At 57.5% G+C, this 24,908-nt stretch overlaps 11 protein-coding genes across 11 annotated transcripts; 5 read left to right on the top strand and 6 right to left on the bottom strand.

Annotated features, from left to right (window-relative positions):
- The first annotated feature begins 583 nt into the window (after positions 1 to 583).
- Positions 584 to 3,255, top strand: BU26DRAFT_303362 (dual specificity protein phosphatase-like protein PPS1). The gene is made up of 5 exons (XM_033821815.1): positions 584 to 614; positions 670 to 1,717; positions 1,763 to 1,849; positions 1,896 to 2,807; positions 2,853 to 3,255. Exons 2-5 carry the CDS (start codon positions 955 to 957, stop codon positions 3,155 to 3,157), a joined length of 2,067 nt encoding a protein of 688 aa, XP_033683652.1. The 5' UTR covers positions 584 to 614; positions 670 to 954; the 3' UTR covers positions 3,158 to 3,255.
- BU26DRAFT_303388 (uncharacterized protein) lies at positions 3,064 to 4,083 on the top strand. The gene is made up of 2 exons (XM_033821816.1): positions 3,064 to 3,777; positions 3,825 to 4,083. The coding sequence occupies exons 1-2, from the start codon at positions 3,284 to 3,286 to the stop codon at positions 3,949 to 3,951; spliced, it is 621 nt and encodes a 206-aa protein (XP_033683651.1). The 5' UTR covers positions 3,064 to 3,283; the 3' UTR covers positions 3,952 to 4,083.
- Positions 4,084 to 4,256: 173 nt separating this feature from the next.
- Positions 4,257 to 5,881, top strand: BU26DRAFT_426759 (FAD-binding domain-containing protein; the record flags this gene model as incomplete). Its single annotated transcript, XM_033823695.1, has 2 exons — positions 4,257 to 4,490; positions 4,556 to 5,881. The coding sequence occupies 2 exons, from the start codon at positions 4,257 to 4,259 to the stop codon at positions 5,879 to 5,881; spliced, it is 1,560 nt and encodes a 519-aa protein (XP_033683650.1).
- A 253-nt stretch (positions 5,882 to 6,134) lies between these two features.
- Positions 6,135 to 7,764, bottom strand: BU26DRAFT_518866 (uncharacterized protein). Its single transcript, XM_033828909.1, has one exon. The coding sequence runs from the start codon at positions 7,757 to 7,759 to the stop codon at positions 6,473 to 6,475; it is 1,287 nt and encodes a 428-aa protein (XP_033683649.1). The 5' UTR covers positions 7,760 to 7,764; the 3' UTR covers positions 6,135 to 6,472.
- Positions 7,765 to 9,216: 1,452 nt separating this feature from the next.
- Positions 9,217 to 10,157, bottom strand: BU26DRAFT_303451 (uncharacterized protein). The gene has a single exon (XM_033821817.1). The coding sequence runs from the start codon at positions 10,062 to 10,064 to the stop codon at positions 9,366 to 9,368; it is 699 nt and encodes a 232-aa protein (XP_033683648.1). The 5' UTR covers positions 10,065 to 10,157; the 3' UTR covers positions 9,217 to 9,365.
- Positions 10,072 to 10,905, bottom strand: BU26DRAFT_518863 (uncharacterized protein). Its single transcript, XM_033828908.1, has one exon. It carries the CDS (start codon positions 10,576 to 10,578, stop codon positions 10,123 to 10,125), a length of 456 nt encoding a protein of 151 aa, XP_033683647.1. The 5' UTR covers positions 10,579 to 10,905; the 3' UTR covers positions 10,072 to 10,122.
- Positions 10,906 to 11,763: 858 nt separating this feature from the next.
- Positions 11,764 to 13,245, bottom strand: BU26DRAFT_426524 (WD40 repeat-like protein; the record flags this gene model as incomplete). The annotated part of the gene is made up of 5 exons (XM_033823677.1): positions 11,764 to 11,818; positions 11,864 to 12,737; positions 12,783 to 12,942; positions 12,992 to 13,146; positions 13,200 to 13,245. The coding sequence occupies 5 exons, from the start codon at positions 13,243 to 13,245 to the stop codon at positions 11,764 to 11,766; spliced, it is 1,290 nt and encodes a 429-aa protein (XP_033683646.1).
- A 337-nt stretch (positions 13,246 to 13,582) lies between these two features.
- BU26DRAFT_540219 (LCM-domain-containing protein) lies at positions 13,583 to 17,032 on the top strand. Its single transcript, XM_033831539.1, has 4 exons — positions 13,583 to 13,706; positions 13,759 to 13,976; positions 14,034 to 14,398; positions 14,449 to 17,032. The coding sequence occupies exons 1-4, from the start codon at positions 13,608 to 13,610 to the stop codon at positions 16,899 to 16,901; spliced, it is 3,135 nt and encodes a 1,044-aa protein (XP_033683645.1). The 5' UTR covers positions 13,583 to 13,607; the 3' UTR covers positions 16,902 to 17,032.
- Positions 17,033 to 17,273: 241 nt separating this feature from the next.
- Positions 17,274 to 18,926, top strand: BU26DRAFT_483530 (uncharacterized protein). The gene is made up of 2 exons (XM_033825817.1): positions 17,274 to 17,530; positions 17,584 to 18,926. Exons 1-2 carry the CDS (start codon positions 17,341 to 17,343, stop codon positions 18,543 to 18,545), a joined length of 1,152 nt encoding a protein of 383 aa, XP_033683644.1. The 5' UTR covers positions 17,274 to 17,340; the 3' UTR covers positions 18,546 to 18,926.
- A 2,285-nt stretch (positions 18,927 to 21,211) lies between these two features.
- BU26DRAFT_504811 (uncharacterized protein) lies at positions 21,212 to 21,715 on the bottom strand (the record flags this gene model as incomplete). The annotated part of the gene is made up of 1 exon (XM_033826804.1): positions 21,212 to 21,715. One exon carries the CDS (start codon positions 21,713 to 21,715, stop codon positions 21,212 to 21,214), a length of 504 nt encoding a protein of 167 aa, XP_033683643.1.
- A 919-nt stretch (positions 21,716 to 22,634) lies between these two features.
- Positions 22,635 to 24,107, bottom strand: BU26DRAFT_303248 (uncharacterized protein). Its single transcript, XM_033821813.1, has 2 exons — positions 23,018 to 24,107; positions 22,635 to 22,919 (listed from the first exon to the last, which is right to left on the bottom strand). Exon 1 carries the CDS (start codon positions 24,006 to 24,008, stop codon positions 23,094 to 23,096), a length of 915 nt encoding a protein of 304 aa, XP_033683642.1. The 5' UTR covers positions 24,009 to 24,107; the 3' UTR covers positions 22,635 to 22,919; positions 23,018 to 23,093.
- Positions 24,108 to 24,908: the final 801 nt, after the last annotated feature.

Below are 24,908 nucleotides of genomic sequence, written 5' to 3'. Positions count from 1 at the left end.
CGTCGCTGTCGTTGCGCACAAACACCCGCTGCCTCGCTCGCTTGGCCCAGCGCAGCGTGGATATCGATAAGGACGCGATAAGGAAGCGTAAGGAAGCGAAGGACGCGTGCGCACCTACTGCGCCGTCGTTGAAGCGCTGGCCGTCGACGAAGGGACTATTTTTGAGCCTACGGGCCTGCGCCAGCGTGCTCGCGGCCAACCGAAGAGCGCCGTCTGCACCGGCTGCATACGGCGTGCAGGAGCTCGCACCGTACGGGCTGGTTTAACGGCGCCTTGTTCTAAAAGTGCCGGGGTGCGGGCGATAGCCACAGCGGGGGGCCCACTAGAGCATTCCCGCCGCGCTTGTATCACCACCACCACCACCCCCATCGCTGCTCGATTCCTCCTCCTCCTCCCTCGGATCACACCAATTCACCCTTCGCTCCGCCGCTCCTCACCCGCAATGCCCACCGTGCGCCGCGCCGTCGCACCCGTCATCGTCGCCCTTTGAACCCGCCGCTTCCCAATCGGGCCCGCCCCGGACTGCCCTTCCTCAAACGCTCGCGTGCTGATCAACTCAGCATCTCGAAGCTTGAAACGATTCGTGCCGAGTAGGCCCCCCCGGCCCTGATCTGGTATGCCATCACCTCAATGCCTCTCCCGCTGCGGCGTGCTTATCAATTGTCGTAGACAGCAGCCGTCGCCGTCACTCCACTGTACCGTGATACGCTTCACCCCGCATTGAGCAAATCACCCAGCAGTGGCATGTCCATCTGTCCTGCTGGACGCAGACGCCGGTAGCCGCTCACCCTCGGACCTGCCGCGCTTTTGGACGGCTGCTTCTTAACTAGCGCAGTGCTACCGTCCGAAAGCGCATCCTACCCCATCGGCGAATCCCACCTCCCCTACGAAGCGCACCAATTCGCGTTGCGTGCCTTCAACTGCACCTCGCCTGGACAGCCAGCACTCGCAACCATGGCAGCTGTCGTCGCAAGGGCGCCGCCCATGCCCGGCCGCTCGTCGACGCCCCCGCCGCATCTCACGCTCAACACGTCCTCCCGCGGAACGCCTGCTGCGGTCCCAAACAAGCACATTCCGGTGTGCTCGCCAGGCCCTGTGCCCGCCCGCGGATTAGAAACCCCTCCCGCGTCGCCGCCGTCCAAGGATAGCGCCCTCGAGACGTCGTCTATCACGTATCCGCCCACTGCATACTGCGAAGAGTACCTGAATGATCCGCCGCTGTTCACCATCACAGCGCAGAGGCTATCACAGGCTTTGGAGCACATGGCGACGCAGCCATTGCCCAACCCGGAGCAAGTCTTCCCATGGCTGCACGGACTGCACGCCGATAACCAGATTCAGCTCGCCTTCTTCACGAATCGGCGGAAGAGCGTCCGGAAGGTGCCACGATGCATCCGCAGCATTACGGTGGTCAAGACGGGCGGAGACTTGTCGTCGTCGAAGCTGAAGGGCGCCATTGCGCCCGAGGAGCTGCTACCGCCGTCTTCTGACGAGCATGACTTTCTCGAGTGCGATCCCAAGGATGGATTCTCAGTCCGTAACTTCCAGATCCAGGCTTGCAAGCTGGCTATGGTGTCGGACATCATAGTCTACGGTGACGAGAAGACTAGCCCGAGCGAGACTATCGCCCTCGCAAAGCGCATCTCTAAAGCACAGAGGCAGTACGAACTGAGCCATGGATTTCCGCGCTGCCTGTTCAACACCTTTATGCTATCTGGTGAGTGCCACATTGGCAGCCAATGGGCAGTGCTGACGCCTGCAGATTCATTCAACTATGTCCAAGCGCACTACCCCGAGCTAATCGCAGTAGACACGACGGGAGCCATGACGGGCAAGGTTGTCGATTTCTGTATGTCGCACACCCCCTTGCCTATTCCATATCTAACATGTCACAGTCTACTGGGAGCGATATGAGATGTGCGCCATGTCGAAGGCTTCGGAGATTAGCGCCAATGTATTTCTGGGACCCACACCAGATCCGGTCTTGGACTCTGGGTGCTTGAGCGAGCAGGCTTTTGACGTCCTCGTCGAAGCGAGCGATCTCGCCCATGTGCCGGATTCAGTATCGCTACGAAAGCTTCGCAACGCTCTGGAGAAGGCGGATCGCAAGGGCCCTCTTCACATGGAGTTCCCGTCGTCAGGGAGCATTATGCCGCCTTCGTGGTCGCACGCCGAAGTGGATGGCCTCATGGACATGTGCAAGTGGATGTACGAATTGGCGAACCCGCACGAGGTCACGCGAAGCAAGCGGAAGAAGGGCGAGGATGACGAAGCCATCGAGTTGGATGACATGGTTCAGCCGCGCAAGCTTCTTATCCACTGCACGGACGGCTACACTGAGACATCCTTGCTCGGTCTTGCATACTTCATGTACGCTGAGGGCCTCCCAGCGCACGATGCGTGGGTGCAGCTGCATCGCGACAAGGGTCGCAACTTCTTTGCCTATCCAACAGACGTGGCTCTTTTGACCCAAATCCAGCCGCGCATTCTGCAAGAGTCTCCGCAATTTGACGGCAGCGTGTTTCACATCAACGAACCACAGTGGCTGACGCGTATCGACGGGAGCTTGCCCAGCCGAATTCTCCCTTACATGTACCTTGGGAACCTGGGTCACGCAAACAACCCGGAGCTGCTTCGCGAGTTGGGTATCACGCGAATCCTAAGTGTTGGAGAGACACTGAGCTGGTCGGAAGATGTAAAGCAGCAGCTGAATTGGCCTACGGAGCTTCTGATGATGGTCGACCGCGTCCAGGATAATGGCGTAGACCCTCTTTGGGACGAGTTTGGCCGATGTCTGCAGTTTATAGGTAGGCGCCTCTTCAGCACTTTGTCTTCACGCTAACATTCGGTAGAAGCCGGGAAGCGAGACGGAGGAGCCACGCTTGTGCATTGCCGAGTCGGCGTCTCCCGGTCAGCAACCATCTGCATTGCGGAGGTCATGAATGAGCTGGGCCTCTCATTCCCGCGTGCGTACTGCTTTGTCCGTGCGAGGCGGCTCAACGTCATCATCCAGCCTCACCTTCGATTCACGTACGAACTCCTCAAGTGGGAAGAGTACCAGCGTCAGCGACGCAACGAGCCTCTTCGCCGCGAGCTCGAGTGGGCCACCATCGCGCGCGAGATTGCGCTCATGAACAAGCCCTACTCGGCAAGATAAACGCCCACCTATCCTCCACACATGATATTTACAGGAACACGATTTACGACAGTATGACTCGGTAATATAACGACCCGGAACCAGATCTATCAGCCAGGATACGAATGCCTCTGTTTACGACATGGGATGAGCTGTCTACGGCGTTTGGATCTGGCTCCGTTGAATTCATGGGTGGCTACCTGTCGGGTTCAAAACCTACGGATGGGATCTTCGGGCTTGTTTGTGTGTTTTCGATTTAAGCATCTGTTTCTTGTTTTCTCTGCTTTGATGCTGGTCGCCTTTCCGTATTTGCTGTGTTTCGGACGCGTGGCAACCGTGGGGCGGTGGCCGTTTTGCGTCCCTTCTTCTGGATGTCGACCGGGTCCGGATTTCGATGGGGAAATCAGCTGGGGACATCTGTTTCCTTTCTTTCAAGATTTGTATTACTTCTGGAGTTACAGCTCTGGCCTCCATCCGGAGTGCTTCGAATTCAAGGAACAGGACTCGACGGCAGTGGCGGTGGAGACACATACGTGGTATATATGCAATGCGGGCGTAAGGCCTTTTGACTGTCTTGGTCTTGGTGTTCTTAGAAGTGACGGTCAGCGCTCGACTAGTCTTGTCCTTTCACGAGAGCGAAGGTAAGCCCCGCTCCCGCTCTACTAAGCCGCCACTAAGTATCAAGCAGGAAGATCACTCAAAGCGTCGGTAGGATGTGTTTGAGCTGTTCAACACTTTGTTCCTGCAGTTCGTCTTGCCTCGGAGTTTTTATTCTTCGAACTTCCATATACGCATTTGGTCATGCCTACTATTGATCAAACACGACTGCGAAAGGCGAGAAGCCAAGTACAAGTAGCAAGCAATAGACGCCCTTGGCGAGATGATGTCCCACTAGCAAAGTAAGCTTAAAGGCGTGGGGTATATGTAGTGACTAGTAAGCAGTAACCTGAGTAGGGCTAACACTGCGAATGGTAGCGCTGCAGCTAGATCACAAAGGTCAGATTCTCCAAGCTTCAGGCCTCCCATATCTGACAAGTACATAAAACCCAAATCATACCGGTAGACAGACATGAGCATAATTTGCTAGTCCTCGCGACACTAAGACTGAGAATCATTCAGCATGCGGTTGCTTCCCATCCTTTTCGTATCCGCAGCATTGGCTACGGCGTGGTATGAAAAAGACGCAAGTACGGGGATACTCAAAGAGCTGGGACCGAAGCTTTCTCAAGGTGCACGAGTGGTGTTTCAAGGAGAAGAGGGCTTTGAAGAGAGGATTAAGAGACGGCAGGGCTGGGAAGCGCCAGATTTTAGGGCTATCGTGGATGTGAAGAGTGAGGAGGATGTGCAGGAGACCGTATGCGTCCCCTCCCTTGTTCAACTATTCCCTTCCCCATTACCATGATTCCTAACCCAAACCAGATCCGATACGCAACCCGCCACAATATCCCTTTCCTAGCAGTGTCTACCGGCCATGGCCAGTCCGCTTCTCTCTCGAAAGTGCAAGACGGAATCATGATCAATATGCGCGGGTTAAACGCAATTAGTATTTCGGACGATGCGACGTATGCAACAGTCGGAGGCGGAATCAAGGGGAAAGAAGTCATCGACCACCTATGGGCCCACGGCAAGCAAACCGTAACCGGCGTCTGCGAATGCGTGAGCCTCAGCGGCGTCGCGCTCGGCGGCGGCCACGGCATCTTGCAAGGCCACCACGGCCTGCTGTCCGACCAGATCCTCTCCTTGCGCCTCGTCCTCGCCAACGGCTCCGCAATCACGGTTTCCGAGACCGAGAACACAGAGCTCTTCTGGGCGCTGCGCGGCGCGGGGCATAACTTCGGCGTCGTCACTGAGCTCAAGTACAGGATCTATGGAATTGACCAGTATCCTGGCGGGGAGACGTGGAGCTACGAAGCGCTCACGTATCCGGCGACGCGCGAGAATGTTCGCGCAGTGTATAGCATTGCGAAGGGTCAGATGGACACCCAGCTCGAGGGCATGATGATATACGGCATGGTAACGCTGAACCCGCAAGTCTCCAACGAACCCATCCTCATGCACCACGTCGCGCTCAACGGGCCCCTCGCCAACCTCTCCGCATGGACGAAACCATACCATGACCTAGCCCCCGCGGCCGTAGCAAAAGAAGAAGGCACCTTCCTCGACCTGCCGCGCTTCTTCCAAATCGAGGACCGCGGCCCCGCCTGCAACGCAGCCGCGCACCTGCCCGGCACGGGGAAGGTCCGCGTCCCCGTCGACATACCGACCTACAACGTCGACGCCCTCGTCGCCGCCGTCGACAAGTTCGTCCAGGTACGGACCAGCAATCCCGAGTTCGCCGGCAGCTTCATGGTCATCGAGCAGTACTCGACCAAGGGCGTGCGCAGCATCGACCCCGCGGTGTCCGTCTTCCCTTCCCGCCAGGACAAGCTGCTTCTCGCGCCCGAGATATTCTACCCCTCCCTGGACGCCGAGACCGGGGAACAGAATCGCGCATTGCACGAGCTAGCGGTGCAGTCGGGCGAGGAGATTAAGAGGTTATTGGTGCAAGGGGCGAAGGAGCAGGGTGGCGGGTCGCATTCGTATGTTAATTATGCGTATGGTGGGGAGACGCTGGAGGAGGTGTATGGGAAGGAGGGGTTGGGGCGGTTGAGGAAGCTGAAGAGGGAGTTTGATCCGCGGAATAGGTTTGGGTACTATGTGCCGGTTGAGCCGGCGGAGGAGACTGAGGGGCACGATGAGCTGTAGTGGGTGGAGCAGGAAGAGGAAAGACGGCGTGAAGAAGGAGAAGCGGATGGCATCACGAACGAAAGGCAAAAGATCTGATCCACCACCGAACATCATCCATTTATCTATCTACTCCTCCACTCTCCCTCCACCCCTCTCCTCGCACTCTAGCGATGCTGCTTCTTACTCTGGCGCTTACTGCGGCTGCTTGGTATTGGACATGGGACCTCACATCATATTCACATCACGCAGAGGCACAGAGATGGCACCAACTTATCCATTCCACTCTATCTACCGCGAAGGAGCTGCGGCGGGCAGCCGATGCGTCTCAAGCGCACTATGTGCGAGAGGCAGCGTCCTCGTCCTTTTCCTTGCCCTTGTCGGGCGAGGTCATGTAGTCCTCAAGGACTACGGTATTCCCGCTGACGCTGAGCACGCCGCTAGCCTTCGCTTCCTTCCCTTCTCCTCCCTTCTGCTCCTCCGCAGAGCGAGCCTTGCGCTTGGTCTGCTCGCGGCGGGCACCTCTGCAGCAGCGGACGGGAACTGGTGTTGCATTACGCGCCGCTGCGCCGGAGTGAGGTTACCTAGATCCTCGAGGAAGTTCTGGTTCTTCTACGTCGCCCACGGAGAGTCCTCGGGCACGGCGGCCTCCTTGAAGTCGGGCGCCTTGGTGAAAACCCTGCCGTCGCGCTGGAATCGCGGCACATCGCTGTTGTAGCCGGATTTCGCGTCGTCGGGAGAGTATTGCTGGAGCTTGCCGGCCTTTCGTGCCTTGGCGTACCAGTCCTTGTCAGCCCACCGTCGTTCCAACCCGTCGAGGAGCCACTCGCGCCAAAAGCAGCACCCTTCATTGGGACAGCGGAGCTTTAGGTTGGGATCGAACGTGAACGGGCAGAGGCCGAGATCGAACTCGCTGAGCGCATTGTACACGTTGACGGGAAGTGGTCCGTCGCCGTACTTCTTGTGTACATGGGGCTTGAGACCGAGATCTGCGGGCGGGCGCGACTTCGGATTCACGGCCTCCCATCTCGAAGGACGCTTCGAGATCTCATCCGTGATCTGAGGACGGTTGGGGTTTGCGGGTGGAGCCTGGGCAGGCGCAGGACGAGCCATGGCCGGCTGCTGAGCAGTCTGCGGCGGCGTGGGTCGAGTGTTCTGCTGCCGAGGACGGCCAGCCGGGACGCCGCACTTTGCCTGAGCAGTCTGCTGAGGAGACGGACGTGTCTGCGGTGGGGCGGGACCTGGCGCCTCTTGCTCCTGTGCCGCGTTGTGCTTCTTACCGCGTCGGCCACGGCGGGTGCGCTTCTTGGGGCCATCCGTGGGCTTCGGCTCGTCCTCGTCGTCCGAGTTGAAGCCCCAAGGCGTCTGTTCTTTCGAGAAGAGAGGACTCGGAGTCCGACTGGCATACAGCGGGAATCCACCCGGGCCTTCAGGAAGCGGCTGGCTAAACGCTCCAGTAGAGGCAGGCGGAGGTGACCCAAAGGCACTGGAGACTGTCGCCGGGGGCGCAGGCGCAGGCGCGTACGCGCACGGCGGGGCGACACTCTGTCCGTACTGATGGTAGTAGGACGAGTAGCTACCGGCCGAGAAGTGCAGAGACTGCCGGCTTGCCTCGAGTGCTTCGTGACGAGACACGAGCGCGTCATAGCTGGGCTTGAGCAGCTGCCAGCGAGCGCTGATGTCTGGGAAGTGCGGGTATAGGCAGAACGCGGCGTCTGGCCTATATGGGGGGAGAGCGGGGTCGTTGAGGTTAACGTACGCTTCAGTCCGCACAACTGTGGTCAAAGCGAGGTTGTACGCCCGCGGCCGCTCCTCGTCCCGCAGCGGATATATATCTGTTGGGCCACCAGGATCTGGCGGCCGAGCTTGAGGGGTTGCCCCGGGAATGTTGGAAACCATTGCCTCGAAACGTCAGCTGCCGTAGAAGAAGTTGAGGGGGGGCGTACCAGAGCAGTGTGTGGTGTTGAAGAGAAAGCGGGAGGCGACGAAAACTCTTATATAGCGGAGCTTTGGCTGACTCAGCGACGGTGAAGGTGACTCTCACGGTGTGGAATTCTCCGGATAGAACGACGTGCACAACAGCTACCCTAGAGGCCTTCGCGGGTACGTACAATAGGACAGCTAATCTTGCTTACTTGTACGGCGAGCCCTTAGATCCGGAGAATTCCCTGCCGCAAGAGGGTGACAGTGGGACAAGGTGAGTGGGACAGGCGCTCGCACACCGCTCGGTCTCCTCTCTCACTTTGCGGGACCACGCCGACTTACTCTCTCCCCGATCATGAGACCGTCGTCGGGAGCGTTATTGCACGGGTTGGCTCGATTTCTCACCGCGGAGACGTTCTTGTTCACATGCGGATTTATAGTGGCGAGTGGAGGAACAAGGCGACGAGGGAGTGGTGGCCGGTGACTATATTTGACAGTTTTGAACCGTCCACTAGGAAGATGCGACGCATATAAATATAATGTAGCGGTAGAATGAATATGAACTGTATATGGACTTGAATGAGACGTGCGATACTTGCGCTTGTAACCTATTTTGCAAGACTGAAGAATGGCTCCAGTGGTGCCATGATACGAACGACACTTTCCCTTCACTAATCCAGGACACGAATACGAATCTATTGTGCTTACGGACACTCCAAGCAGCGTCGTGAGTAGCCCTACCTTGAGTCTAACCTACTTGGCTATGCATATGGAGGGTGACACATTCAAGTACTACGGGTCGACAGAGAAAGGCTGACACGATAGGCTCGAGCGCGAGAGTTTGCATGTGGAAATGGGCTAGAAGTGGTGCGAAGCAGGGCTTGTTACCTTGGGAGTCGGTTAGCATTTGCGCTGCGCGACAACGGTTGGAAGTGGAATCGGGAAGACGGTGGAGGGACGCCAGTGCGCATGCCCTCTACTAGGTATCTAGGCTTCGAGCTGCACCGGGTGACGTCGACCAGGATGCAAGTCGGAATCACTCGTTGGAGTGACACTTGCAGCAGTAGAGCATGAGAAAATGAAGACGCATCAGGTGGAAGAAGCCTCGAAGAGACCGCTTTGCCGCTATGCTCCGCGAATCGAGGCTGAGTACAGCCAGGATCAGCTATGCGATGTGGGCGGGTTGGATGCTGGAGGCATGGGAGGGCCGGACGCGAAAAGCTTACTACACGCTGTCCGTCCAGGTCGGATCGAAGAGTCTGAGACAAGTTGCCGGCAAGAGTGACGCGTAATGGACGGCCTCCGGAGGTGAAGCTCCTACTGTAGACCCCTCCATTTCCATTGCGCAAATGCTGCTAGTGCCACTTTCCTTCTGTTACGAGGGTTGCAGACGTCTTATGACTATGATGGGCGTCTGGCTTCGGTCGTCTGGCCCTTCTTGAAGTTTCGTCGAAAGCGGTATCGAAGAAACCGAGTTAGCTGCAATGAAGCCATAGATGCGCTCTCAGCAAAGGAGATCCATGTGTAGGGGCGCGGAAGCGTGGTATATCATTCCGAAGTCGTGTTCTCACTACTGGACCACTCAAGGCGGGAGTGAACACTGACACTGATGGAGATCAGAAAAGCGGGGCTGGACGTCGACGCGCAGTGTATCCATGGTAACCGACATACACGCCTGTGAGGCTGCTGGACCTTGAGATGCGATGTTGCTTCTCTGAAGCCGGAGCTGTTGCAGTCCTGGTCCCCTGAAAAGCACTTTCACGATTGGCGATAGACCTCTGTTGGTGGAGGCAAATATGGAAACTCGCAAACACTGAGTGTTGGCTATTAATAATTTCTTCGAGGTCGCGGTTTTAATGTATTCGCCTCTGAGATGCCTTCGAAAGCGGGCCCTGATGTGGAAGATATTGGTGGCGCCGAGGCCGCAGGAGATGTCGAGTCGGACCCCGAACTTAAGCATAGCGAGGTGGCTGCCGGAAGTAGTATCGCTCTTTGTCTCTTCCGAGATACTCCCTTCCCATCGCTCTCGTGATCTGTGGTTCGTGGATGACGATTCCCGATTGTTCCGACTATCATAGGACGTCCGCAGAGCGAGGTAGAGGTCGTAGAGGTACGGAGGCCGCAGATTGTATGAGGCACGCCCTTCGGAAGATAGCAGCCGCTCAACGTCACGTTTCTGACTCTTGCGGTCGCCTCTCAATGATATTTCAGACCCAGGGAGGCAATCCCGAATAATCCGACCGTCATAGGAATTTCTGCGGCACGGGAGGAATTGGATCATGCATAGCCTGCAAGTTTGTATGAGAACGCTTTCCGAAGCCGCATTCCCCCTGCGTTATCTATGAGATTTTCTCGCTTGGCCCTGATGACGTTTGGGATGGTAGAATCAAAATCCCAAAGTATGCGCCATTCATGAATACGCTGGGCGGCGGAGGAATGACTGGCAAAACGAACAGGCGGATATTTGTATGGCGGTAAGTGTCTCGTATACTGCTCGCTATGCGTGCGTAGACTTTTTTCTTGCGCGCGTTTCCCGGCATTGGTGGCTCCTGAGGAATGATTCCCGAGCACTCCGAGGGAGAAAAAGGATGGACAGCCGGAGGCATAGACTGGGAGGCTGCGTACGCAGAAATTTGTATGGGGGAACGCATTCTCGCGCTCTGGAGCTGCCTGTCCGAGAACAATTCTCTGGCGCGCTTCCCGTCACTTCTACCCGGTGAAGAGAGATTTCCGAGGTCTCCGAGTTGGGAGAAGAGCAGGTGGAGGCAAAGAGGAAGATGATGCCTGCGCAGCATTTGTATGGCAGAGCTCGTTCGGGAAGGCCTTATTCCCCTCGCCTGTCCGTGGGTTCTTCGCTGGTCCGTCTCTAGGCTTCTCTGGCTCTAGAAAGCAATTGCGGCAATGTCCGAGGGCGATTGAAATTGCGCAGCTGGAGTAAGAGGAGAGACGCCGGGACACGCGTAGTTTTTATGCGGATAGGGTCCGGAGCATCTTCTCACGGCTGCCTGCTCCAGGGGATTTCACCGAGCGGGGGCAGTGATTCTGAGCTTGGGAAGCCCCGTTTCCGGCTCATCCGGAGTCGACACAGCGTACCTAAACGGAGGCATTCATCGTAGACTGTTCTTTCGCTTGCATTGGTGCATGCGGTCCGGAGCAGTTCCCCACGCCTGCCATATTTCGGCCGTCTTTTCGACACCGGCAATCAATGAGCGCATGTTTGCAGTGGCTTTTTCGCAAAGTCCGAGATCCCTGAATGGTATGCAGCGACAGTAGGCATCGCAGTCGTCTCCTCGCCGTCGCGATGTTGTTGGCGTTCGCGGAAGGAGTTCTTCGTGGTTCACGACACCACCTCCCCCACACACTCCATGTAAGACGCCATTATCGCGGCCGCGTATCGGTTGGTCTGAGTAGCGGGCTTCTCGAGTTCAATTTTCTTCGGCGCAAGGCCGTCTTGATTCTGTACCGCTAGGGCGGCGACGGAGGGGTCTGTCTGAACGGCAATCCAGAGCCCTTCACGCTAAAGGGTTGACGCTATCGTTCACTCGTGCCATGCTTTTGAATGAGTTAAATTTGCCTGGCAGTGTACGAGAACGCAGTATTTATTCCGTGCTTCGAGAGGATGAGACTGGCCGAATCTAAAAGAGGAGCACATGGGTTGAAGAGAAATGTAGGAGAGTTCAATCACCGGAAGTAGAGCTTGATATGCCAGCTATGCCAGACTGGTTGAACTTGGCGAGCACAAGGACTGTGGAATCTCCTGGAGCGAGCAAGGACAGCGATGAGAGTCTAGATGCGGCTTGACGAGTGTCACATGAAATTAAAGAGCCATATGGATATAGGTAGCATAACGTGGGAATATAGCAAAGCCGCCCTCTCAGATGCAGCTATGCCCGATAACGCCAATGGTGCAATGCAGATAGGACAGATCATGACTGAGAAAGAAACCGAGGAAAACCGAGCGTCTGCGGCATTGCGGAGACCTAGTCGGGGAGATCCTGAGATGTGCTAGTGTTGAGCTCGTTAGGCTCCAAAAGCCTGCTGTGGTCAGCGATTGCATCAATTTGACGGAGGCAAACTCACGAGTACTGCTTGAACAGCGTCCCCTCTCCTCCCTTCTCGAGGTCCACATTGAAGACATAGTAGTTGCCTTCGCTTGTGACCACCATGACTTGCGGCCCATTGTTGCTCAGAGCGACTACTGTCCGCACCGGCCCGGTGGAGGAGCTGCTAGGCGAACGGGGTATCTTGACCCAGGCGAAATCTCGTGCGGGCTCCCAGATCTCGGCTACGGCGCTTGGAAGATAGCCCCCCACGGTAGCTGCAAAAGACTTGCCGACGTTCTGCGATGTCCGCCGAATCATGCTTGCAAATGTCGGGTTTAAAGGTTTCCGCTCTGGCGCCGAGCTCTCTGCCATGCTGTCTTCGTAGTCATCCGCTGTTTCCTCGCTGGCACGACTGCTGCTGCGCTCCCGGGATGACGATGATGGCCTATTGGATAATGAGGATACGCTGTTGCTTCGACCTGCATTGGGGGTTCCAAGCCGGAAGATGTGGACCGTCTCCGTGGCCGACGACACGCAGAGCAGGGTAGAGGTAGAGTTGAACGACATGCTGTATATCCTCGCAGGTATTGACCCCCTCCGGAACTGGTAGAGCTTCTGCGCATCCGGAATGGAGAAGACGCGTATTATGGTGCCCTTCTCGGATGCCGTCGCCAACAGCGTGCCATCGTTGTTCAGCGCAATACACGACAGCGGCGAATTGTGTGCCTCTATTACGTTTACCGCCTCCATCTTGGTCGCATCGTATATGAGAACTTCGCCGCTGGTAGGAGCAATGTGTTCGGATTTCGGCGGGGCGTGCGAAGGCGGTTGGAAGGAAGCAGGCGCGGCTTTGGTAGGGAGGGGATAGACAAGGTAGTTATTCTCGGAGGAAGCCGACAGGGCGCATATTGCTAGAGCAGTCAGCGTACGCCAACAACACTCTCATGACCACCTACCGTTGGGATTCGGCGACGTCTTCTCCGTCTTCAGCATCTGCATGTTGCTGATGTCGTAGATGTACAGCTCCGATTCCAGCACGACTACAAGCCGCTTCCTATTCAGTCGCATTGCCAGTATCGCTGTGCGGAAGGTCATCTCGCATATTGTCGAATGCCTCTTTCCTATCGTCAGTGCCTGTCTCCATCGTTGCACGCGTGTGACCGACCTTGGTGTTCTGTATCCGCAGAACCCGCGGCGACAGTGTGAGAGCGACCAGCGAGGTCGAGAAGAGCATCTCTAGACTGGAAACATCTCCTTCTCGCGATTCCGAGTACTTGTTAAACGGGTCGGTGGTGTAGATGCGGTATCCTTTGGTGGTGCCTGCGGTTGGGTGGTCAGTAACGCTGCTTCCATGCCTTCGCATTTCCGCTCACCGACGCCGAGGTGGCTGTGGTCCTGATTGAACGTAACGAAGTTCATGGACGTCATATTGGGCGCCGGAGTCCAATGTCGAATGCGTAGGTCGAGGTTAAGAGCTTTGGGTTGTGGAGCATGGACCGCCGTTCGCGGGGTTCAGCGATGGGGTTGGTGCAACGAACTGCTAAAATAAGTAGCCTGCTGGAATGCGGTGAAAGACATGTGTGAGTAAGGCGGCGATGCAGGATGCGCGAAGCTCGAAGTGCAGCAAGAGAGTGCCTCGAGCTTCCGCCTGGTGAAGTGATGCTGTCCATCGGGCGGCAGGGATTAGCCCCGCGAGGACTGCACCAGCCACAAGTGGCTTGACCGTTCCCACCTGAAAATCATTCACGCTGCAATCCAGCACCCCAATACCGAGAACGAGCATGTCGGCATCTCTGAACAAGCGCTCCAGGAAGAGCGAGCCGCAGAAGGAAGGCGATATGCGCTCGGTGCGGGAGAAGAAGGATGATTCAATCATGAATGTGAGGAACACCCGGCATTATTCCAGTCATGATACCTACTAAACAAATCTAGACGAACGACAGCAGTATCGTGTCGAAAAGGAGCGTGTCGAGGTTGTACTTTCCAAACGAACCAGACTTTTACCAGCCCTTCGTTCAGAAGTACGTCCGCAGAAATCCTCTCATCAACCGCGGCTACTGGCTTCGAATGCACGCCATCGAGCAGGTAGTCCGACGGTTCCTCGGGGACACCGACAAGGCAAAAGTAGTTGTGAACCTGGGATGCGGATAGTGAGTAAGAATGCCCTGGATGGCGTCCCTTCAAGATACGCCTCTAATACCAGTAAGCGATCCACTGCCCTTTCAATTCTGGCACAGACATGCCTCGATCTCTCAAAAGACTACCTTTGTCGATGTCGACTACCCGCAGCTTATCGGTAGAAAGAGAGATCGCATTCTGGCTAGTGATCTTCTGCGCAATACGCTGCTCGAAACGAACCTACGCCCTTCACAGTCACCCGTGCACCTCCGCAGCGATCAGTACGTGGCACTCGGTTGCGACCTGCGGGACCTCGGCACCCTCGAGAGGATTTTGCGCTCTGAATTCGACATCTCATCTTCTTCCATTCTCTTCCTGGCCGAAGTGTCTTTGACCTACATGCCGGTGCTGGACTCCGACTCACTCATCCAGTGGGCAAGCACCCTCGACGACGGCAAGTAGTCTCTGGGCAGGCCCCTTGCATAGCTTCTAACATGCGGGTAGCTCGATTCTGCCTGCTAGAGCAGTACCTCCCTCAGGGTCCCGAACACCCCTTCGCACAAACCATGTTGAGACACTTTGACAAGCTGCAGACACCTATCCAGGCCGTGAAGCGGTATCCCTCCCTGAGCCAACAGATATCCCGGTTTCAAAATTCCGGGTGGCCCACAGTGCAGATTGCTCGCAATCTCTGGGATCTGTGGTCCGATGATGCCTTTACTCCTCCGGCTGTACGACGTGGGTTAGATGCGGTCGAACCCTTCGACGAATGGGAAGAATATGCGCTTTTCTCCGCGCACTACTTCCTGCTGCTTGCTTCCAATGCCGTGTCAGAAAAGCCAATCGGGGCGTCTATGGTCGAGGAACCCAACACGAATGCTCCACGGGTCAACGGCGGTGGTGCTCGGCCCGTCAAGCTAACCCATTATGTACCTCCACGACACTCTCTATTAGACCAACGGCGTTTTGGTGCTGCATTTTCTCTTGGCCGCGACACTGTTGCCTTCCACGGCGGACAGGGTCCACAGTCTCGACTGGCGAGCATGGATGTCATGGGACGGGAAGCTTCGCCGCCCAAGATTCAGCCCTGCCCGAGGGCGCCGCCACAAGCACGCATATGTCACACAGTCACGCCTATCAACGATGCTGCAGCACTGTTGGTGGGCGGCAGGGGATCGCCAGCCGACGCGCTTGCAGACTGCTGGCTGATCAAGCAAGAAATCTGGCAACAAGTGCATGACCTGACTCCGGCTCGTTTCAGGCAGAGCTCTATTAGATTGGCTATGCCATCCGGTGGGTCCCATATTGAGGGCGTGTTGGTCTTCGGCGGCAAGACGAGCGATGGCACGGTCCTCGATGAATGGACGCTCTGGACACCCTGCGAAGGCTGGCGGACGGTCCCCGTCGACGGTACTTGCCCCTCGCCGCGTTTTGGTGCCGCAATATCGTCGATGGGGGCGGCTGAGGATCGGGGTTTGCTGGTGGGCGGCATTGGCCCCAGCGGCGCAGTCCTCGAAGAGATCTGGGAGTGGCACGTCTCTGCGGCGCCGCACTTACACCTCAAAATTATTGACCGCACCAATGACGTCCGGTACAACACCGCAATCCCAACATGCGGACGGTTCGGTGCAAGCCTTGTGCCTTTCGGAAATGCACTGCTTCTCATTGGGGGTATTTCAAAAAAGGAAGTCTGTAGTGCATCATCCGACATCCTGGTGATTTCTGCCCCCAGCACCACGCTTCATATCGACAGCCCGGCGATTTTGTTGTCCAATTCAACCTGGCCTCTTCTTGTTGGAGTCGGTGCAGCTGCAGTGTCTCGAGACGAGATCGTGCTCGCAGGAGGCGGCGCGGTCTGTTTTTCAATGGGCAGCTTCTGGAACAAGGGTTTCCTCACGATCACGGATGAAGCGGCAGATTTGCCCCCGTGGACAGTTCCCATGTCTCAGAGCGCCGACGCAGCGAAGGCAGAAGCGCCGCAAGCACTCCTCAGGTTGAACGGCAAAAAGCAAGGGAAGACGAAGAAGGTCGCTGGGCCGAAGCCGGAGACGGTAGCGCGAATACAGCTGCATCCAGCAGAGAACTTCGCCGAGCTGCTGGCTGTCGCGAAGCCGGCCATTATCGAAGGCTTGGATGTCGGTCCCTGCACGGAGCTTTGGACTCTGGACTATCTTCGAAAAAAGATTGGCGTGGATCGAGAGGTCGTTATCCATGAGTGCTCTTCGGATCGCATGACATTCAAGAACAAGAATTTCCAATACGTCAAGAAGCCCTTCAGTGAGTTCGTGGACGGTATATCGCGAGGTTCCCAAGCATACTTGCGCGCCGTGTCATCAAGCCAGCCAAACAAGTTGCCTACGAAACTCGAAGACGACTTCCCCACCATCGCCGGAGACTTCGTATTACCAGATATATTCGGCGACATGTTAGCTAACGCCCATAGCTCACCGCTGCGCATCTCCGGCCCCGTCGCCCTTTGGCTCCATTATGACGTCCTGGCTAACGTTCTCTGCCAAATTCGCGGCGCCAAAACCTTGCACCTCTACCCTCCTGCCGATGTCAAATATCTGTCCTATCCACCGGGGGGCTCTAGCTCAAACATCGACGTCCTGACCTCAAAAGACCCTGCGCTCCGCAATACCCATCCGCACGTTGCGTCGTTAAAGCCCGGCGACGTTCTCTTCATCCCACCAATGTGGAGCCATACAGCTATGCCTGAGGAAGGCGTGAGTGTTGCAGTCAACGTATTCTTCAGGAACTTGGAGACTGGATATGCAGCCGGGAGGGACGTGTACGGGAATCGAGATCTGCAGGCATACGAGAATGGTAGGAGAGACGTTGAGCGTATCGCTAAAGCGTTCAAGAACGTCCCGGGGGACATTGCGAGGTTTTATCTCGACCGGCTAGCTGCTGAGCTGCAGGGGAAAGCGGACGAAGTGGGGAGCCATAGTGGATAGTGCGCTTCTGCAGAGCCCAGCATTCAACTGGTTGTAAAGGGAACTCATCGCTCTTGTCCATTTGCGGCCCATATCAGCTCGTCTTTTTCACCGTTGCCCTGGGTAATAGCTGCCCCGATGCGTAGCGAGTCGTATACCAGCTTGTCGTACTTCGTATACCGAAGGTGATGTTGATTATCGATTGCGTGAATCATTATTGATGGAGCGCGGCTCCTCACCCTGCCCATCCTGTGGATTGAGTGAACACGCCGCTCACGTGACTGCCCCGCTGGTTACACTGCCCCGCCTCGACTGACGCGACTGACGTACTTGAGGTAGCCTAAGCGCGTCCCGACCTTTTCTCAGGCCACCCCATGTTTCTCTCGACCACACCCACCACGTCCCGCACTGCATCCGCCCGAGTTTCATACGCAGCGTCTAACTCTACGAACGCGATACGATGGTCCAACCTAACACCGCGGGGAATCCGCTGAGCGCGGGCTCGCTCGCCCTCTTCATGGCGGCTAGCCTGCCCAAAAGCGCCGGATCGCAACTCAAGAACCCGTTCGAGGCCGTGGCGCTCGCGGTCCATGCCGGCATGATCGCGGTAGGCTTCCGGCTCATCGGACTCGGCGAGGACGATAGAATAGGTGAGTTTGACCGTCGTCTGTCGCTGCCGTAGAGTGGTACTGACGCGCCGCAGAAGCGCAGGCAGACGCGCAGAACCCGCAGCCGTTACCGACAGAATGGAACGCTTCCAACTCATACGCCTTTCGCTACGCGCACTCACAATCGTCCATGGAATACATGGTAAAGGTGAATAGACTGGGCGGCAAGGCCGTGGTGTTCGGAATTGCAATGGGCGACGACAAGACGACGACTTTCGACGTCGCGGTCAAGGACTATCTCTCCGAGTCCTCGCTGCCCGTCTCGGTGTCGGAAGACACAACGACAGAGGACCTTTCGAGGACATTGCAAGACGTATTCATCTCGTCGGGCCGCCTCAACGACCTCGGCTCGCTGCTCAAGATCTCAATCATACAGAAACTGGCGCCTGGCCTGCACAAAGAAGGATATGAGGAGTCGAGCACAGAGAACAACCGTGATGCAAGCGGCGCACGGCAGCCCAGAGAGCCAGCGCGCGGAGGCGAACCTGGCAATCCGCCACGCATACCGGAAACCGAGCCTGAGCCTGCGCGTCCATATCCTTTCAATGACCCTCTCGCTGAGCCGCGCCGCCCTGGACGACCGCTGCCAGAACCCATCCCAGGCTTCGAAGACGAGTACGAGATCAGCCGCCCGCCGCGCGGCCTACGGGACGACAGATTCCCAGCCGGCATCGGTCACGACGACCTCTATCCGCCTGGCCTGGGACCTCATGATCCGCTCCGCCCGCATCTTGGCGGGGGACTACCACGCCCGGGTGGCATGGGCGGCGGCATGCATCCCACTTTCGACGACCCGCTGTTTGGTGGTCGAGGGGGACAGGGTGGGTACGACCCTACGGCACCTCCTGGTTCGCGGTACGACCCCGTGGGGCCTGGAGGTGCGCCACGGGATAATCGGGGTGGTGGGCCTCGGTTTCCCGGTGGTGGGGGCTTTGGTGGGCCTGGAGGTAGGCCGCCAAATCCTTTCAGTGGCTTTGGCGATGGGGATTTCATCTAGTCCCGCTGCTGTAGGGCTGGCTTGAGTCTCGCGGCGGCATCGCGAGGTGGAAAAATTGATGACGAGGATGATTTGCATTGCATTTTCTTGCGGTATGGGTCTACAGGTTGCATGGATATGGGCGGGCTGCATTTATGATGTTCACATTTGTTTTGGGTGGGCACGCCAGTGGTATTTATGATTCGGTGGGGAATTCCAAGGCTGCAATGAGATGACCTTTCCTTCCGTATCATTAGCGAGGGCAGCAGCAAATGTACGCCTTCTCATCGTCTATGGTTTCGTGAAAGAGTTATTACCCCAAAAAGCAAGATGGTGCGAGGTTACCTCCAGCCTGTTCGGCACCTTCCTCTGTACTGTCTTTAGTCGTGAAGCCTAATTAGTCCCACATACCTAATGAGGTTCTTTTTGCCTCGTTTTATCTCCCTTCAAGAGCACTAGATGCGGCGTAGTTGTGGCAGCGGCGCGAAGGGGTACGTAACCACAACACGATAGGCGAAGGACGTTTCTCGCCCTTTCCGTCGCCTTACCCGCTTGCAGGCGAGGCAACAGCTGCGGCGTATGCTGCACATCATGGAAAGCGCGGGGAAGCTTGCCTTTCGATCGCGCAATGCGGCGTGGTAGCAAACTTTATCTGGACGTCTCGATTGCGAGATGCGGCGTGGTGTGCAGTCCGAGATGCGCCATGCCGTTGGAACCTTAACGGAACGGCTCTGCAGCCTTGTGGGAGCCATGTGCGAGATGCGGCGTGGTAGCGAAGCTTAATAGAAACGGCGCTGTAGCCTGGTTGATGAGCTGTGGGGTGGAATGGTTCCTGATGTATTCGTACGGCGTAGAGAAAAGCTTAAAGTAACATCGGAGGTGAATGTGCTAAGCGACCGAAGTCTTTCAAGGCCATCTCTGGACTGCGTTGAGTACGCGAGACCGTACGCTGAAGTTACTCGAAAAGCCGGTAGGAGTACCTGCGAAATAGGTCTTTGACCCTCGAGTGCATTCAGGTCAGTATGCGCAGTCGACTCTGACGGTGTAATGGTTGTCCCGGAGTCCTTCACGGGATAGAGCAGGGGCCAACACACCGTGTCAACTAAACACGAATGCTTCTGCAGCGACAACGTGGCATTCGCTGGATGCGATCCCATCCCGGCCTTTGGATTAAGTTTCTCGCGCGAGAGGACGTATTGGACTCCGCCTAGCGATCCTAAGGAGCAGGCCCTCTTCGGTCCGCCTCGTACGACTTACCCGCCCGAGAGCTTAAGCTTGTTTGCCGAGGCTTCAGCCTTATGCAGAGCCTTGCGGCCGCAAAGCTAGCCTCATATATACGCGTAGCAATTGCAGGCCCAATGCCGTCCCTGGATTAAGCGCGGCTGCGGCACAAACAAGCGCGATATTCGCCCCAGAGCCACGAGGCCTTCCACGTCCCTGGAGCGAGGAACCCTGACTACGCCCAAGCAAATATAGGTCGCCCAGGTCTATGCTTATAAGAAAGCAGAAGGCAGTGCTTGTCTTGACGTGCAGGTCGACCTGAGTTGGATCTGCGCTGGGGTGGCGAGACCAGGATCCGACATTCCTTTTCGCACGTAGACGGCTCTATCGGTCTGTGTTAGTGTAAATAGTCGGTCTTAGTCGGTCAACGAACTTTCCGAAAACTCTCCTTAGGGTAAGGGTTTCGTCGTAGGAGAGGCGCTTAACGATAGGCTAACCGGGTGCCAAGACCAAGTAAGCGTGCAGCTTCGTGTACCTGTACGAGATCGGGGACACTGGACTCCGAACGCTCGTTTCGAAGCAACCGGTAGGGCTGAATGCTGTGCGACGCATCGTTCTCAACTCCGACGGTGCCGCGTGAGAGCGCACGTGTAGTCCCGGCGCACAATGTCATCTGAGAATTTCGGAATTCGCGAGTGCCGCTTCGCCCGATCATTTTTAGAGATGTCTTTCCCGGATGACGTCCTGAATGGCGATGCGAATCTGCGGTGTCGCCTGATGCTGGGCAGCCGAGTCAGCTTCTGCCGTATTCAGATCGTATCGCTAGATTTGGCTATGGTTCGATTGAAGGGGGTTCGATTGGTACCCTGGGATGAGCGAATGGAGTGTCATGGAGTGAAGGTACTCCAGGTCAGTAATGTTGGCGAATAGGTGTGGGCATACCAGCATTCTTACGGGATGTTTACTTTCAGCCCCGAAGCTTGAGACTGGGGAGTAGGGGGTCGCGACTTGTCGCGCGAGATATAGTCGACGCGCTGCAGCAGTGCCCAAGTAACGGGATAGCTTTTGCTGGGTAAAGGAAGGAGGGCAGGATCGGCAGAGCACCGTGGAGTAGGGCTTCGCGTTAAGCTTAGTGGATACATTTGAGCTCCCTGCAATGCCGCTGGTAGTGTCGCACGCTGCAGTTGGACTGCCACCTTCTGGAATGGGTCTACCCAACAAACAATAACGCACTCGCCCGGATTTCGAGATCCGTCTGCTACGGGGCGTGCCCGTTCTGCGTCATAGCCCTGGAGGGCTCGACAAGGCGGTGAAGCCGGCCGGATGCGGGGTCGTGAACACCGATCGGTCAAGAGCTGCAGCAATGTAACCACTCGAACACGGGCAAGTGCAGCACCTCTGCCTCCTCAAGTTTGTTGACTCGTGGCGCAAATGCAGAGTTTCAGATTCGGGGTCCAGGGTCGCATTTAGCGGACGCAGGGGCGCTCTCCCCTAACGTTTCCCGGAGACGAGATTGAAAGGAGTGTCGCGCTGGTGGAGCGAGCTATTTCTTCCGCAGATGATGAGAGGGGTGGTGGGTCGAGGAAATCTGGGTTGACACGGGTGGTAGCAGGTGACGCGGTCAGACAGCGTGCCAGGGCAAGCGAGTGCGGACGCGCGGTGAGATCATCTATGGTTCTCCAGAAGATGAGCAGCAAAGCATCCAACAAAAGCACTCCAGGCTTTGGAAGCTGCAACCCCGCCACAAGACGCACGTCGCCGACTTCTGTGCTCCAGCACTCGATCGCTACCGCTGGTGAACGAGCAAAATGAGCGGTGAAGCCAATGATACATCCGCAAACCCGTCTCCTGGGACCCGGACCAATTGCTGCAGACGTCGTGCAGGTGTAAAAGCCGCCGGGAATTGTGCGTGGGATCCCTTGGTCGCGGTACATACCGAGGGAGTGCCAAGACGTTAAGATGTTAAGCATATCTGAGTAGTGAGATCCACCACGAAAGACCTACCGAAAAGGGAAGTCAGTCAATGACCGGGCCAGTTCCGCCCCTTAGTCAAGAGGAGAGTTGCGGCCTTTGCCGAGCAACTTCGCGTTCATCAAGGGATTAACGGGGATAAGCTTCTCAATCCGTTCACAAAACTGCTCCCTATGCAGAGGCCAGCCGATGTCCTTGACTTGCAGTCAGAAAAGGATCTTAGGTGGACGGACAAACGTGCAACGTCGTCCGCAGTAAGAAAAGGGACGGGGCAAATGAGTCAGCATGGGACACGCTAATTCGAGTACCGTCCAGTGGTTTTCTGAATGTAGGCGCCGGGCGTAAATGCCAATGCGAATCGCGTGGGGTTCCTACGCCCCACGGACAGGCTTCCCCGGCTCGCTCCCCTTCCCTCGTCAACGCATTTAAGCCTTGCTCCATCGACAGGCCCGAGCGTGTGAGGCTGAAAGAGCGAAGGAGCGAAAGTCGGTCGCTCGGACGGACTAGGGTCCTGATCTTCGAGGCGGTTTTCAGGACTCAGCCACCGTCTTTCGCCAGCGCAACCAAGAGTACGTTCCCACGATGAGCGGTGGCTCTAGCGAAGACAATGCTTCGTGACGCGCGATGCGAGACCGAGCCGGCGAACACGGTGCTGACTCTTGGCCGTCCAGCTAGGAAGCGTGCATGTGGTTAGGCGAGGAGGGAACCAGGGGCGTGAGCTGACGTTGCTTTAAAGCTCGCGAACGCGCGCTAAGTAAACGCAGGGCGGCTCTCGCGTATAGTTTGCAAGCCGCGCGCGCGGTTCTGCGGCTGATCATCCAAGGATCTAGGCGTCAGACGCCTACCGAGCGGCATCGCGCTTGTGCAGGGATTTCCGATCGCCTCTGGGGTTTCGTCAGGCGCTCGTGCGTTATGCTCGCCAACGTCGCACTCGCGCGAGAACCGAGCGGAAAGAGGGTTACACGACCCATTGAACGTCGTATGGGGTGCGTACAGCATGAGCCCAAAGCCATGAGAGCGGCGTCTCAATAAAGAGCACGTGGGCAGGATTCGTCGGGCGTCAGGTTTCTCAAGAGAGACGCGGAATTGAGTCTTGGCGCTGGCATGTGCGGGTGAAAGGGGGGATCTAGCGTTCAAAAGCGGACAGACAGGGAGAGCCGTCATTGCAGGTAGTGTGGTAAACAGCGCCGTGAGCCATGTTGCCTGAAAGCAGCATTAGAAAAGCATGGTGGGCTCACGTGGAGTGGCATATTGCGCAGGCAGAAGCTGAGCTAAACGTGCATGTCAGAAGTTTAACTGACCTAAGGTTGACCGCAGGATTCCTTCTAGAAGGCCGCAGCCCTATTTCATCATGGCAAGGCTTTGTGAGGCGCAACGTCACTCGACGGACTTTGGCTGTAGGAGAGTGAAACGCGGGCAGAGCCAGGGCGGACTAAGGTGCTTCGCCTGGCGTGGTGGACAGGTGGCAAAGCAAGGTAGCACAGTAGCTGCAGCCCAGGACGAGCGTTCGGTGCACCGTCGCTGTCCGGAATGCAAACTGGAGGACCGCGAAGTGGGAAGCAATCTCGCGCGAAAGGATGACGGCACGTCTCTGCCTGGGGCTCCCGCTGTGCCAGGCTTAAGGAAGTGCTTACTGCTGTTATGCAGTGGAGAGACGAATGGCGTGGGCAGGCAGGCAGGCAGGCAGGCAGGCAGGCGTTGCGCAGCAGGAGACGTTGGCATTAGATTGGGAGAGTGCTGCCAGTGAGGGGCATGCTGTCTCTGGGGCAGGCACGGAGCACTGCTACAGACCGCGCTGGGGAGCTGCAAGCAAGCGCGAAATGAGCACGCTGACGCTGGGGATGGGCATCTGGCGACGGAGCCAGCTGTGCGTCGTGGATGGCCGGCACAGGCGGACGGGATGGATGCAGGCGATGCGCAATGATTTGCAGAGCTGGCGGCGGCTGCCCAATGGGGAGGCGGGAACGGGCGTGCTCGCCGTTGAGCTTGCGCCGTGCTGCAGCACTCCGGTGACACGGCGGGTGAGCGGGGAGCAGGTCGCGGTGCTCGCGGTTCAGTGAAGTTGGCCGCAGTCGAGAGGGGAGAGGGGAGGTGGCTCCACTGTCTGCTGGCTGGAGGGGTGGCAGCTGCAAGCCGGTGCCGACGAGGAGCCCGCGGAGCAGATGGATGGAGGAACGGTCCGCCAATGCGAGCAGCAGGCCGGGGCCCGCATGTCGCTGCGGTCATGTGCTGGAGCGCGGCAGTGAGACACTGAGACAGGTGTCCGTCCGCTGCCCACCGGCCGGCCACCATCAGGAGAGGCGGGCGAAGAGGGCCCAGCGTCAAGCCGGCGCCGGCGTCGGCACCTATGAGACGGCGGAGGGAGTCTGCTGGCGGGGGCGCTGGTGAATGAGGTCCGCAGCGTCGGGCTAGGCAGCATGCATTGGCCTCAAGTACTGCACTCACTCACTTAGTACTCACTCACTGCAGTCTACTCTACGCATGTAGCGGGCACCCTGCCACCCTGCCACCCTGCCACCCTGCACCCTGGGCGGGGAGCGCGGGACAGGCTGGGAGGTGAGGGGGGACGAGGCAAACGGGCGCGCGCGCTCGCTTGGGCAGTCGCAGTCGCAGTCGCAGTCGATCGCTAGTCCGCTTGCTCCCCGTCACCCCCAGGGCTGTCGGCACATTTCGCGCTGCATCCCCGCCAGATAAGACGCCCAGCGCCCGGGGCCCGCTGCAGCGCTGTCCTCTTCGGCCATAGCCCGGCGCCTACCCGCTGGCCGCCGTCTGCAATCGTCCAGCGCTGGGCGTTTGATGCCGTCCGCCTGCAGCACGCGCGACATCGAAACGGCCACGGGCTCCGGCCACACTTGCAACAGGCGCTGACCCGGCCCCGCCGCCCTCCTGCTGCGGCCGTGCAAGAAAAGAACAAGTAATATAGCCAGCATGGCACGCTGCTGCGTCTAATAATTGTCGACTGGCCCCGTCGCTGGCGCACGGTGCCGTGCCGCCTGTTGGAGCGCCAGGACGGCCACTCACAGGCGCGCTCCACGCTCCCCGGCGCCTAACGAGACGTCGACGCTGCACCATGCATGCACGCTGCTGCAGCTCTTCACATCGCCGCATCGCCCAATCTGCACCGCACAGCCCGCGGCCCCTGCGGCCCCCTGGCACGCGGGTCGCGGACCCTTGGCGCACTCATCCCCGTCC

This window comes from Trematosphaeria pertusa (genome assembly GCF_010094035.1).
Source record: "Trematosphaeria pertusa strain CBS 122368 unplaced genomic scaffold BU26scaffold_7, whole genome shotgun sequence".
Taxonomy (NCBI): domain Eukaryota; kingdom Fungi; phylum Ascomycota; class Dothideomycetes; order Pleosporales; family Trematosphaeriaceae; genus Trematosphaeria; species Trematosphaeria pertusa.
Note: the sequence above shows the minus strand (reverse complement) of the source record. Positions and strands in the feature narration are given on the sequence as shown.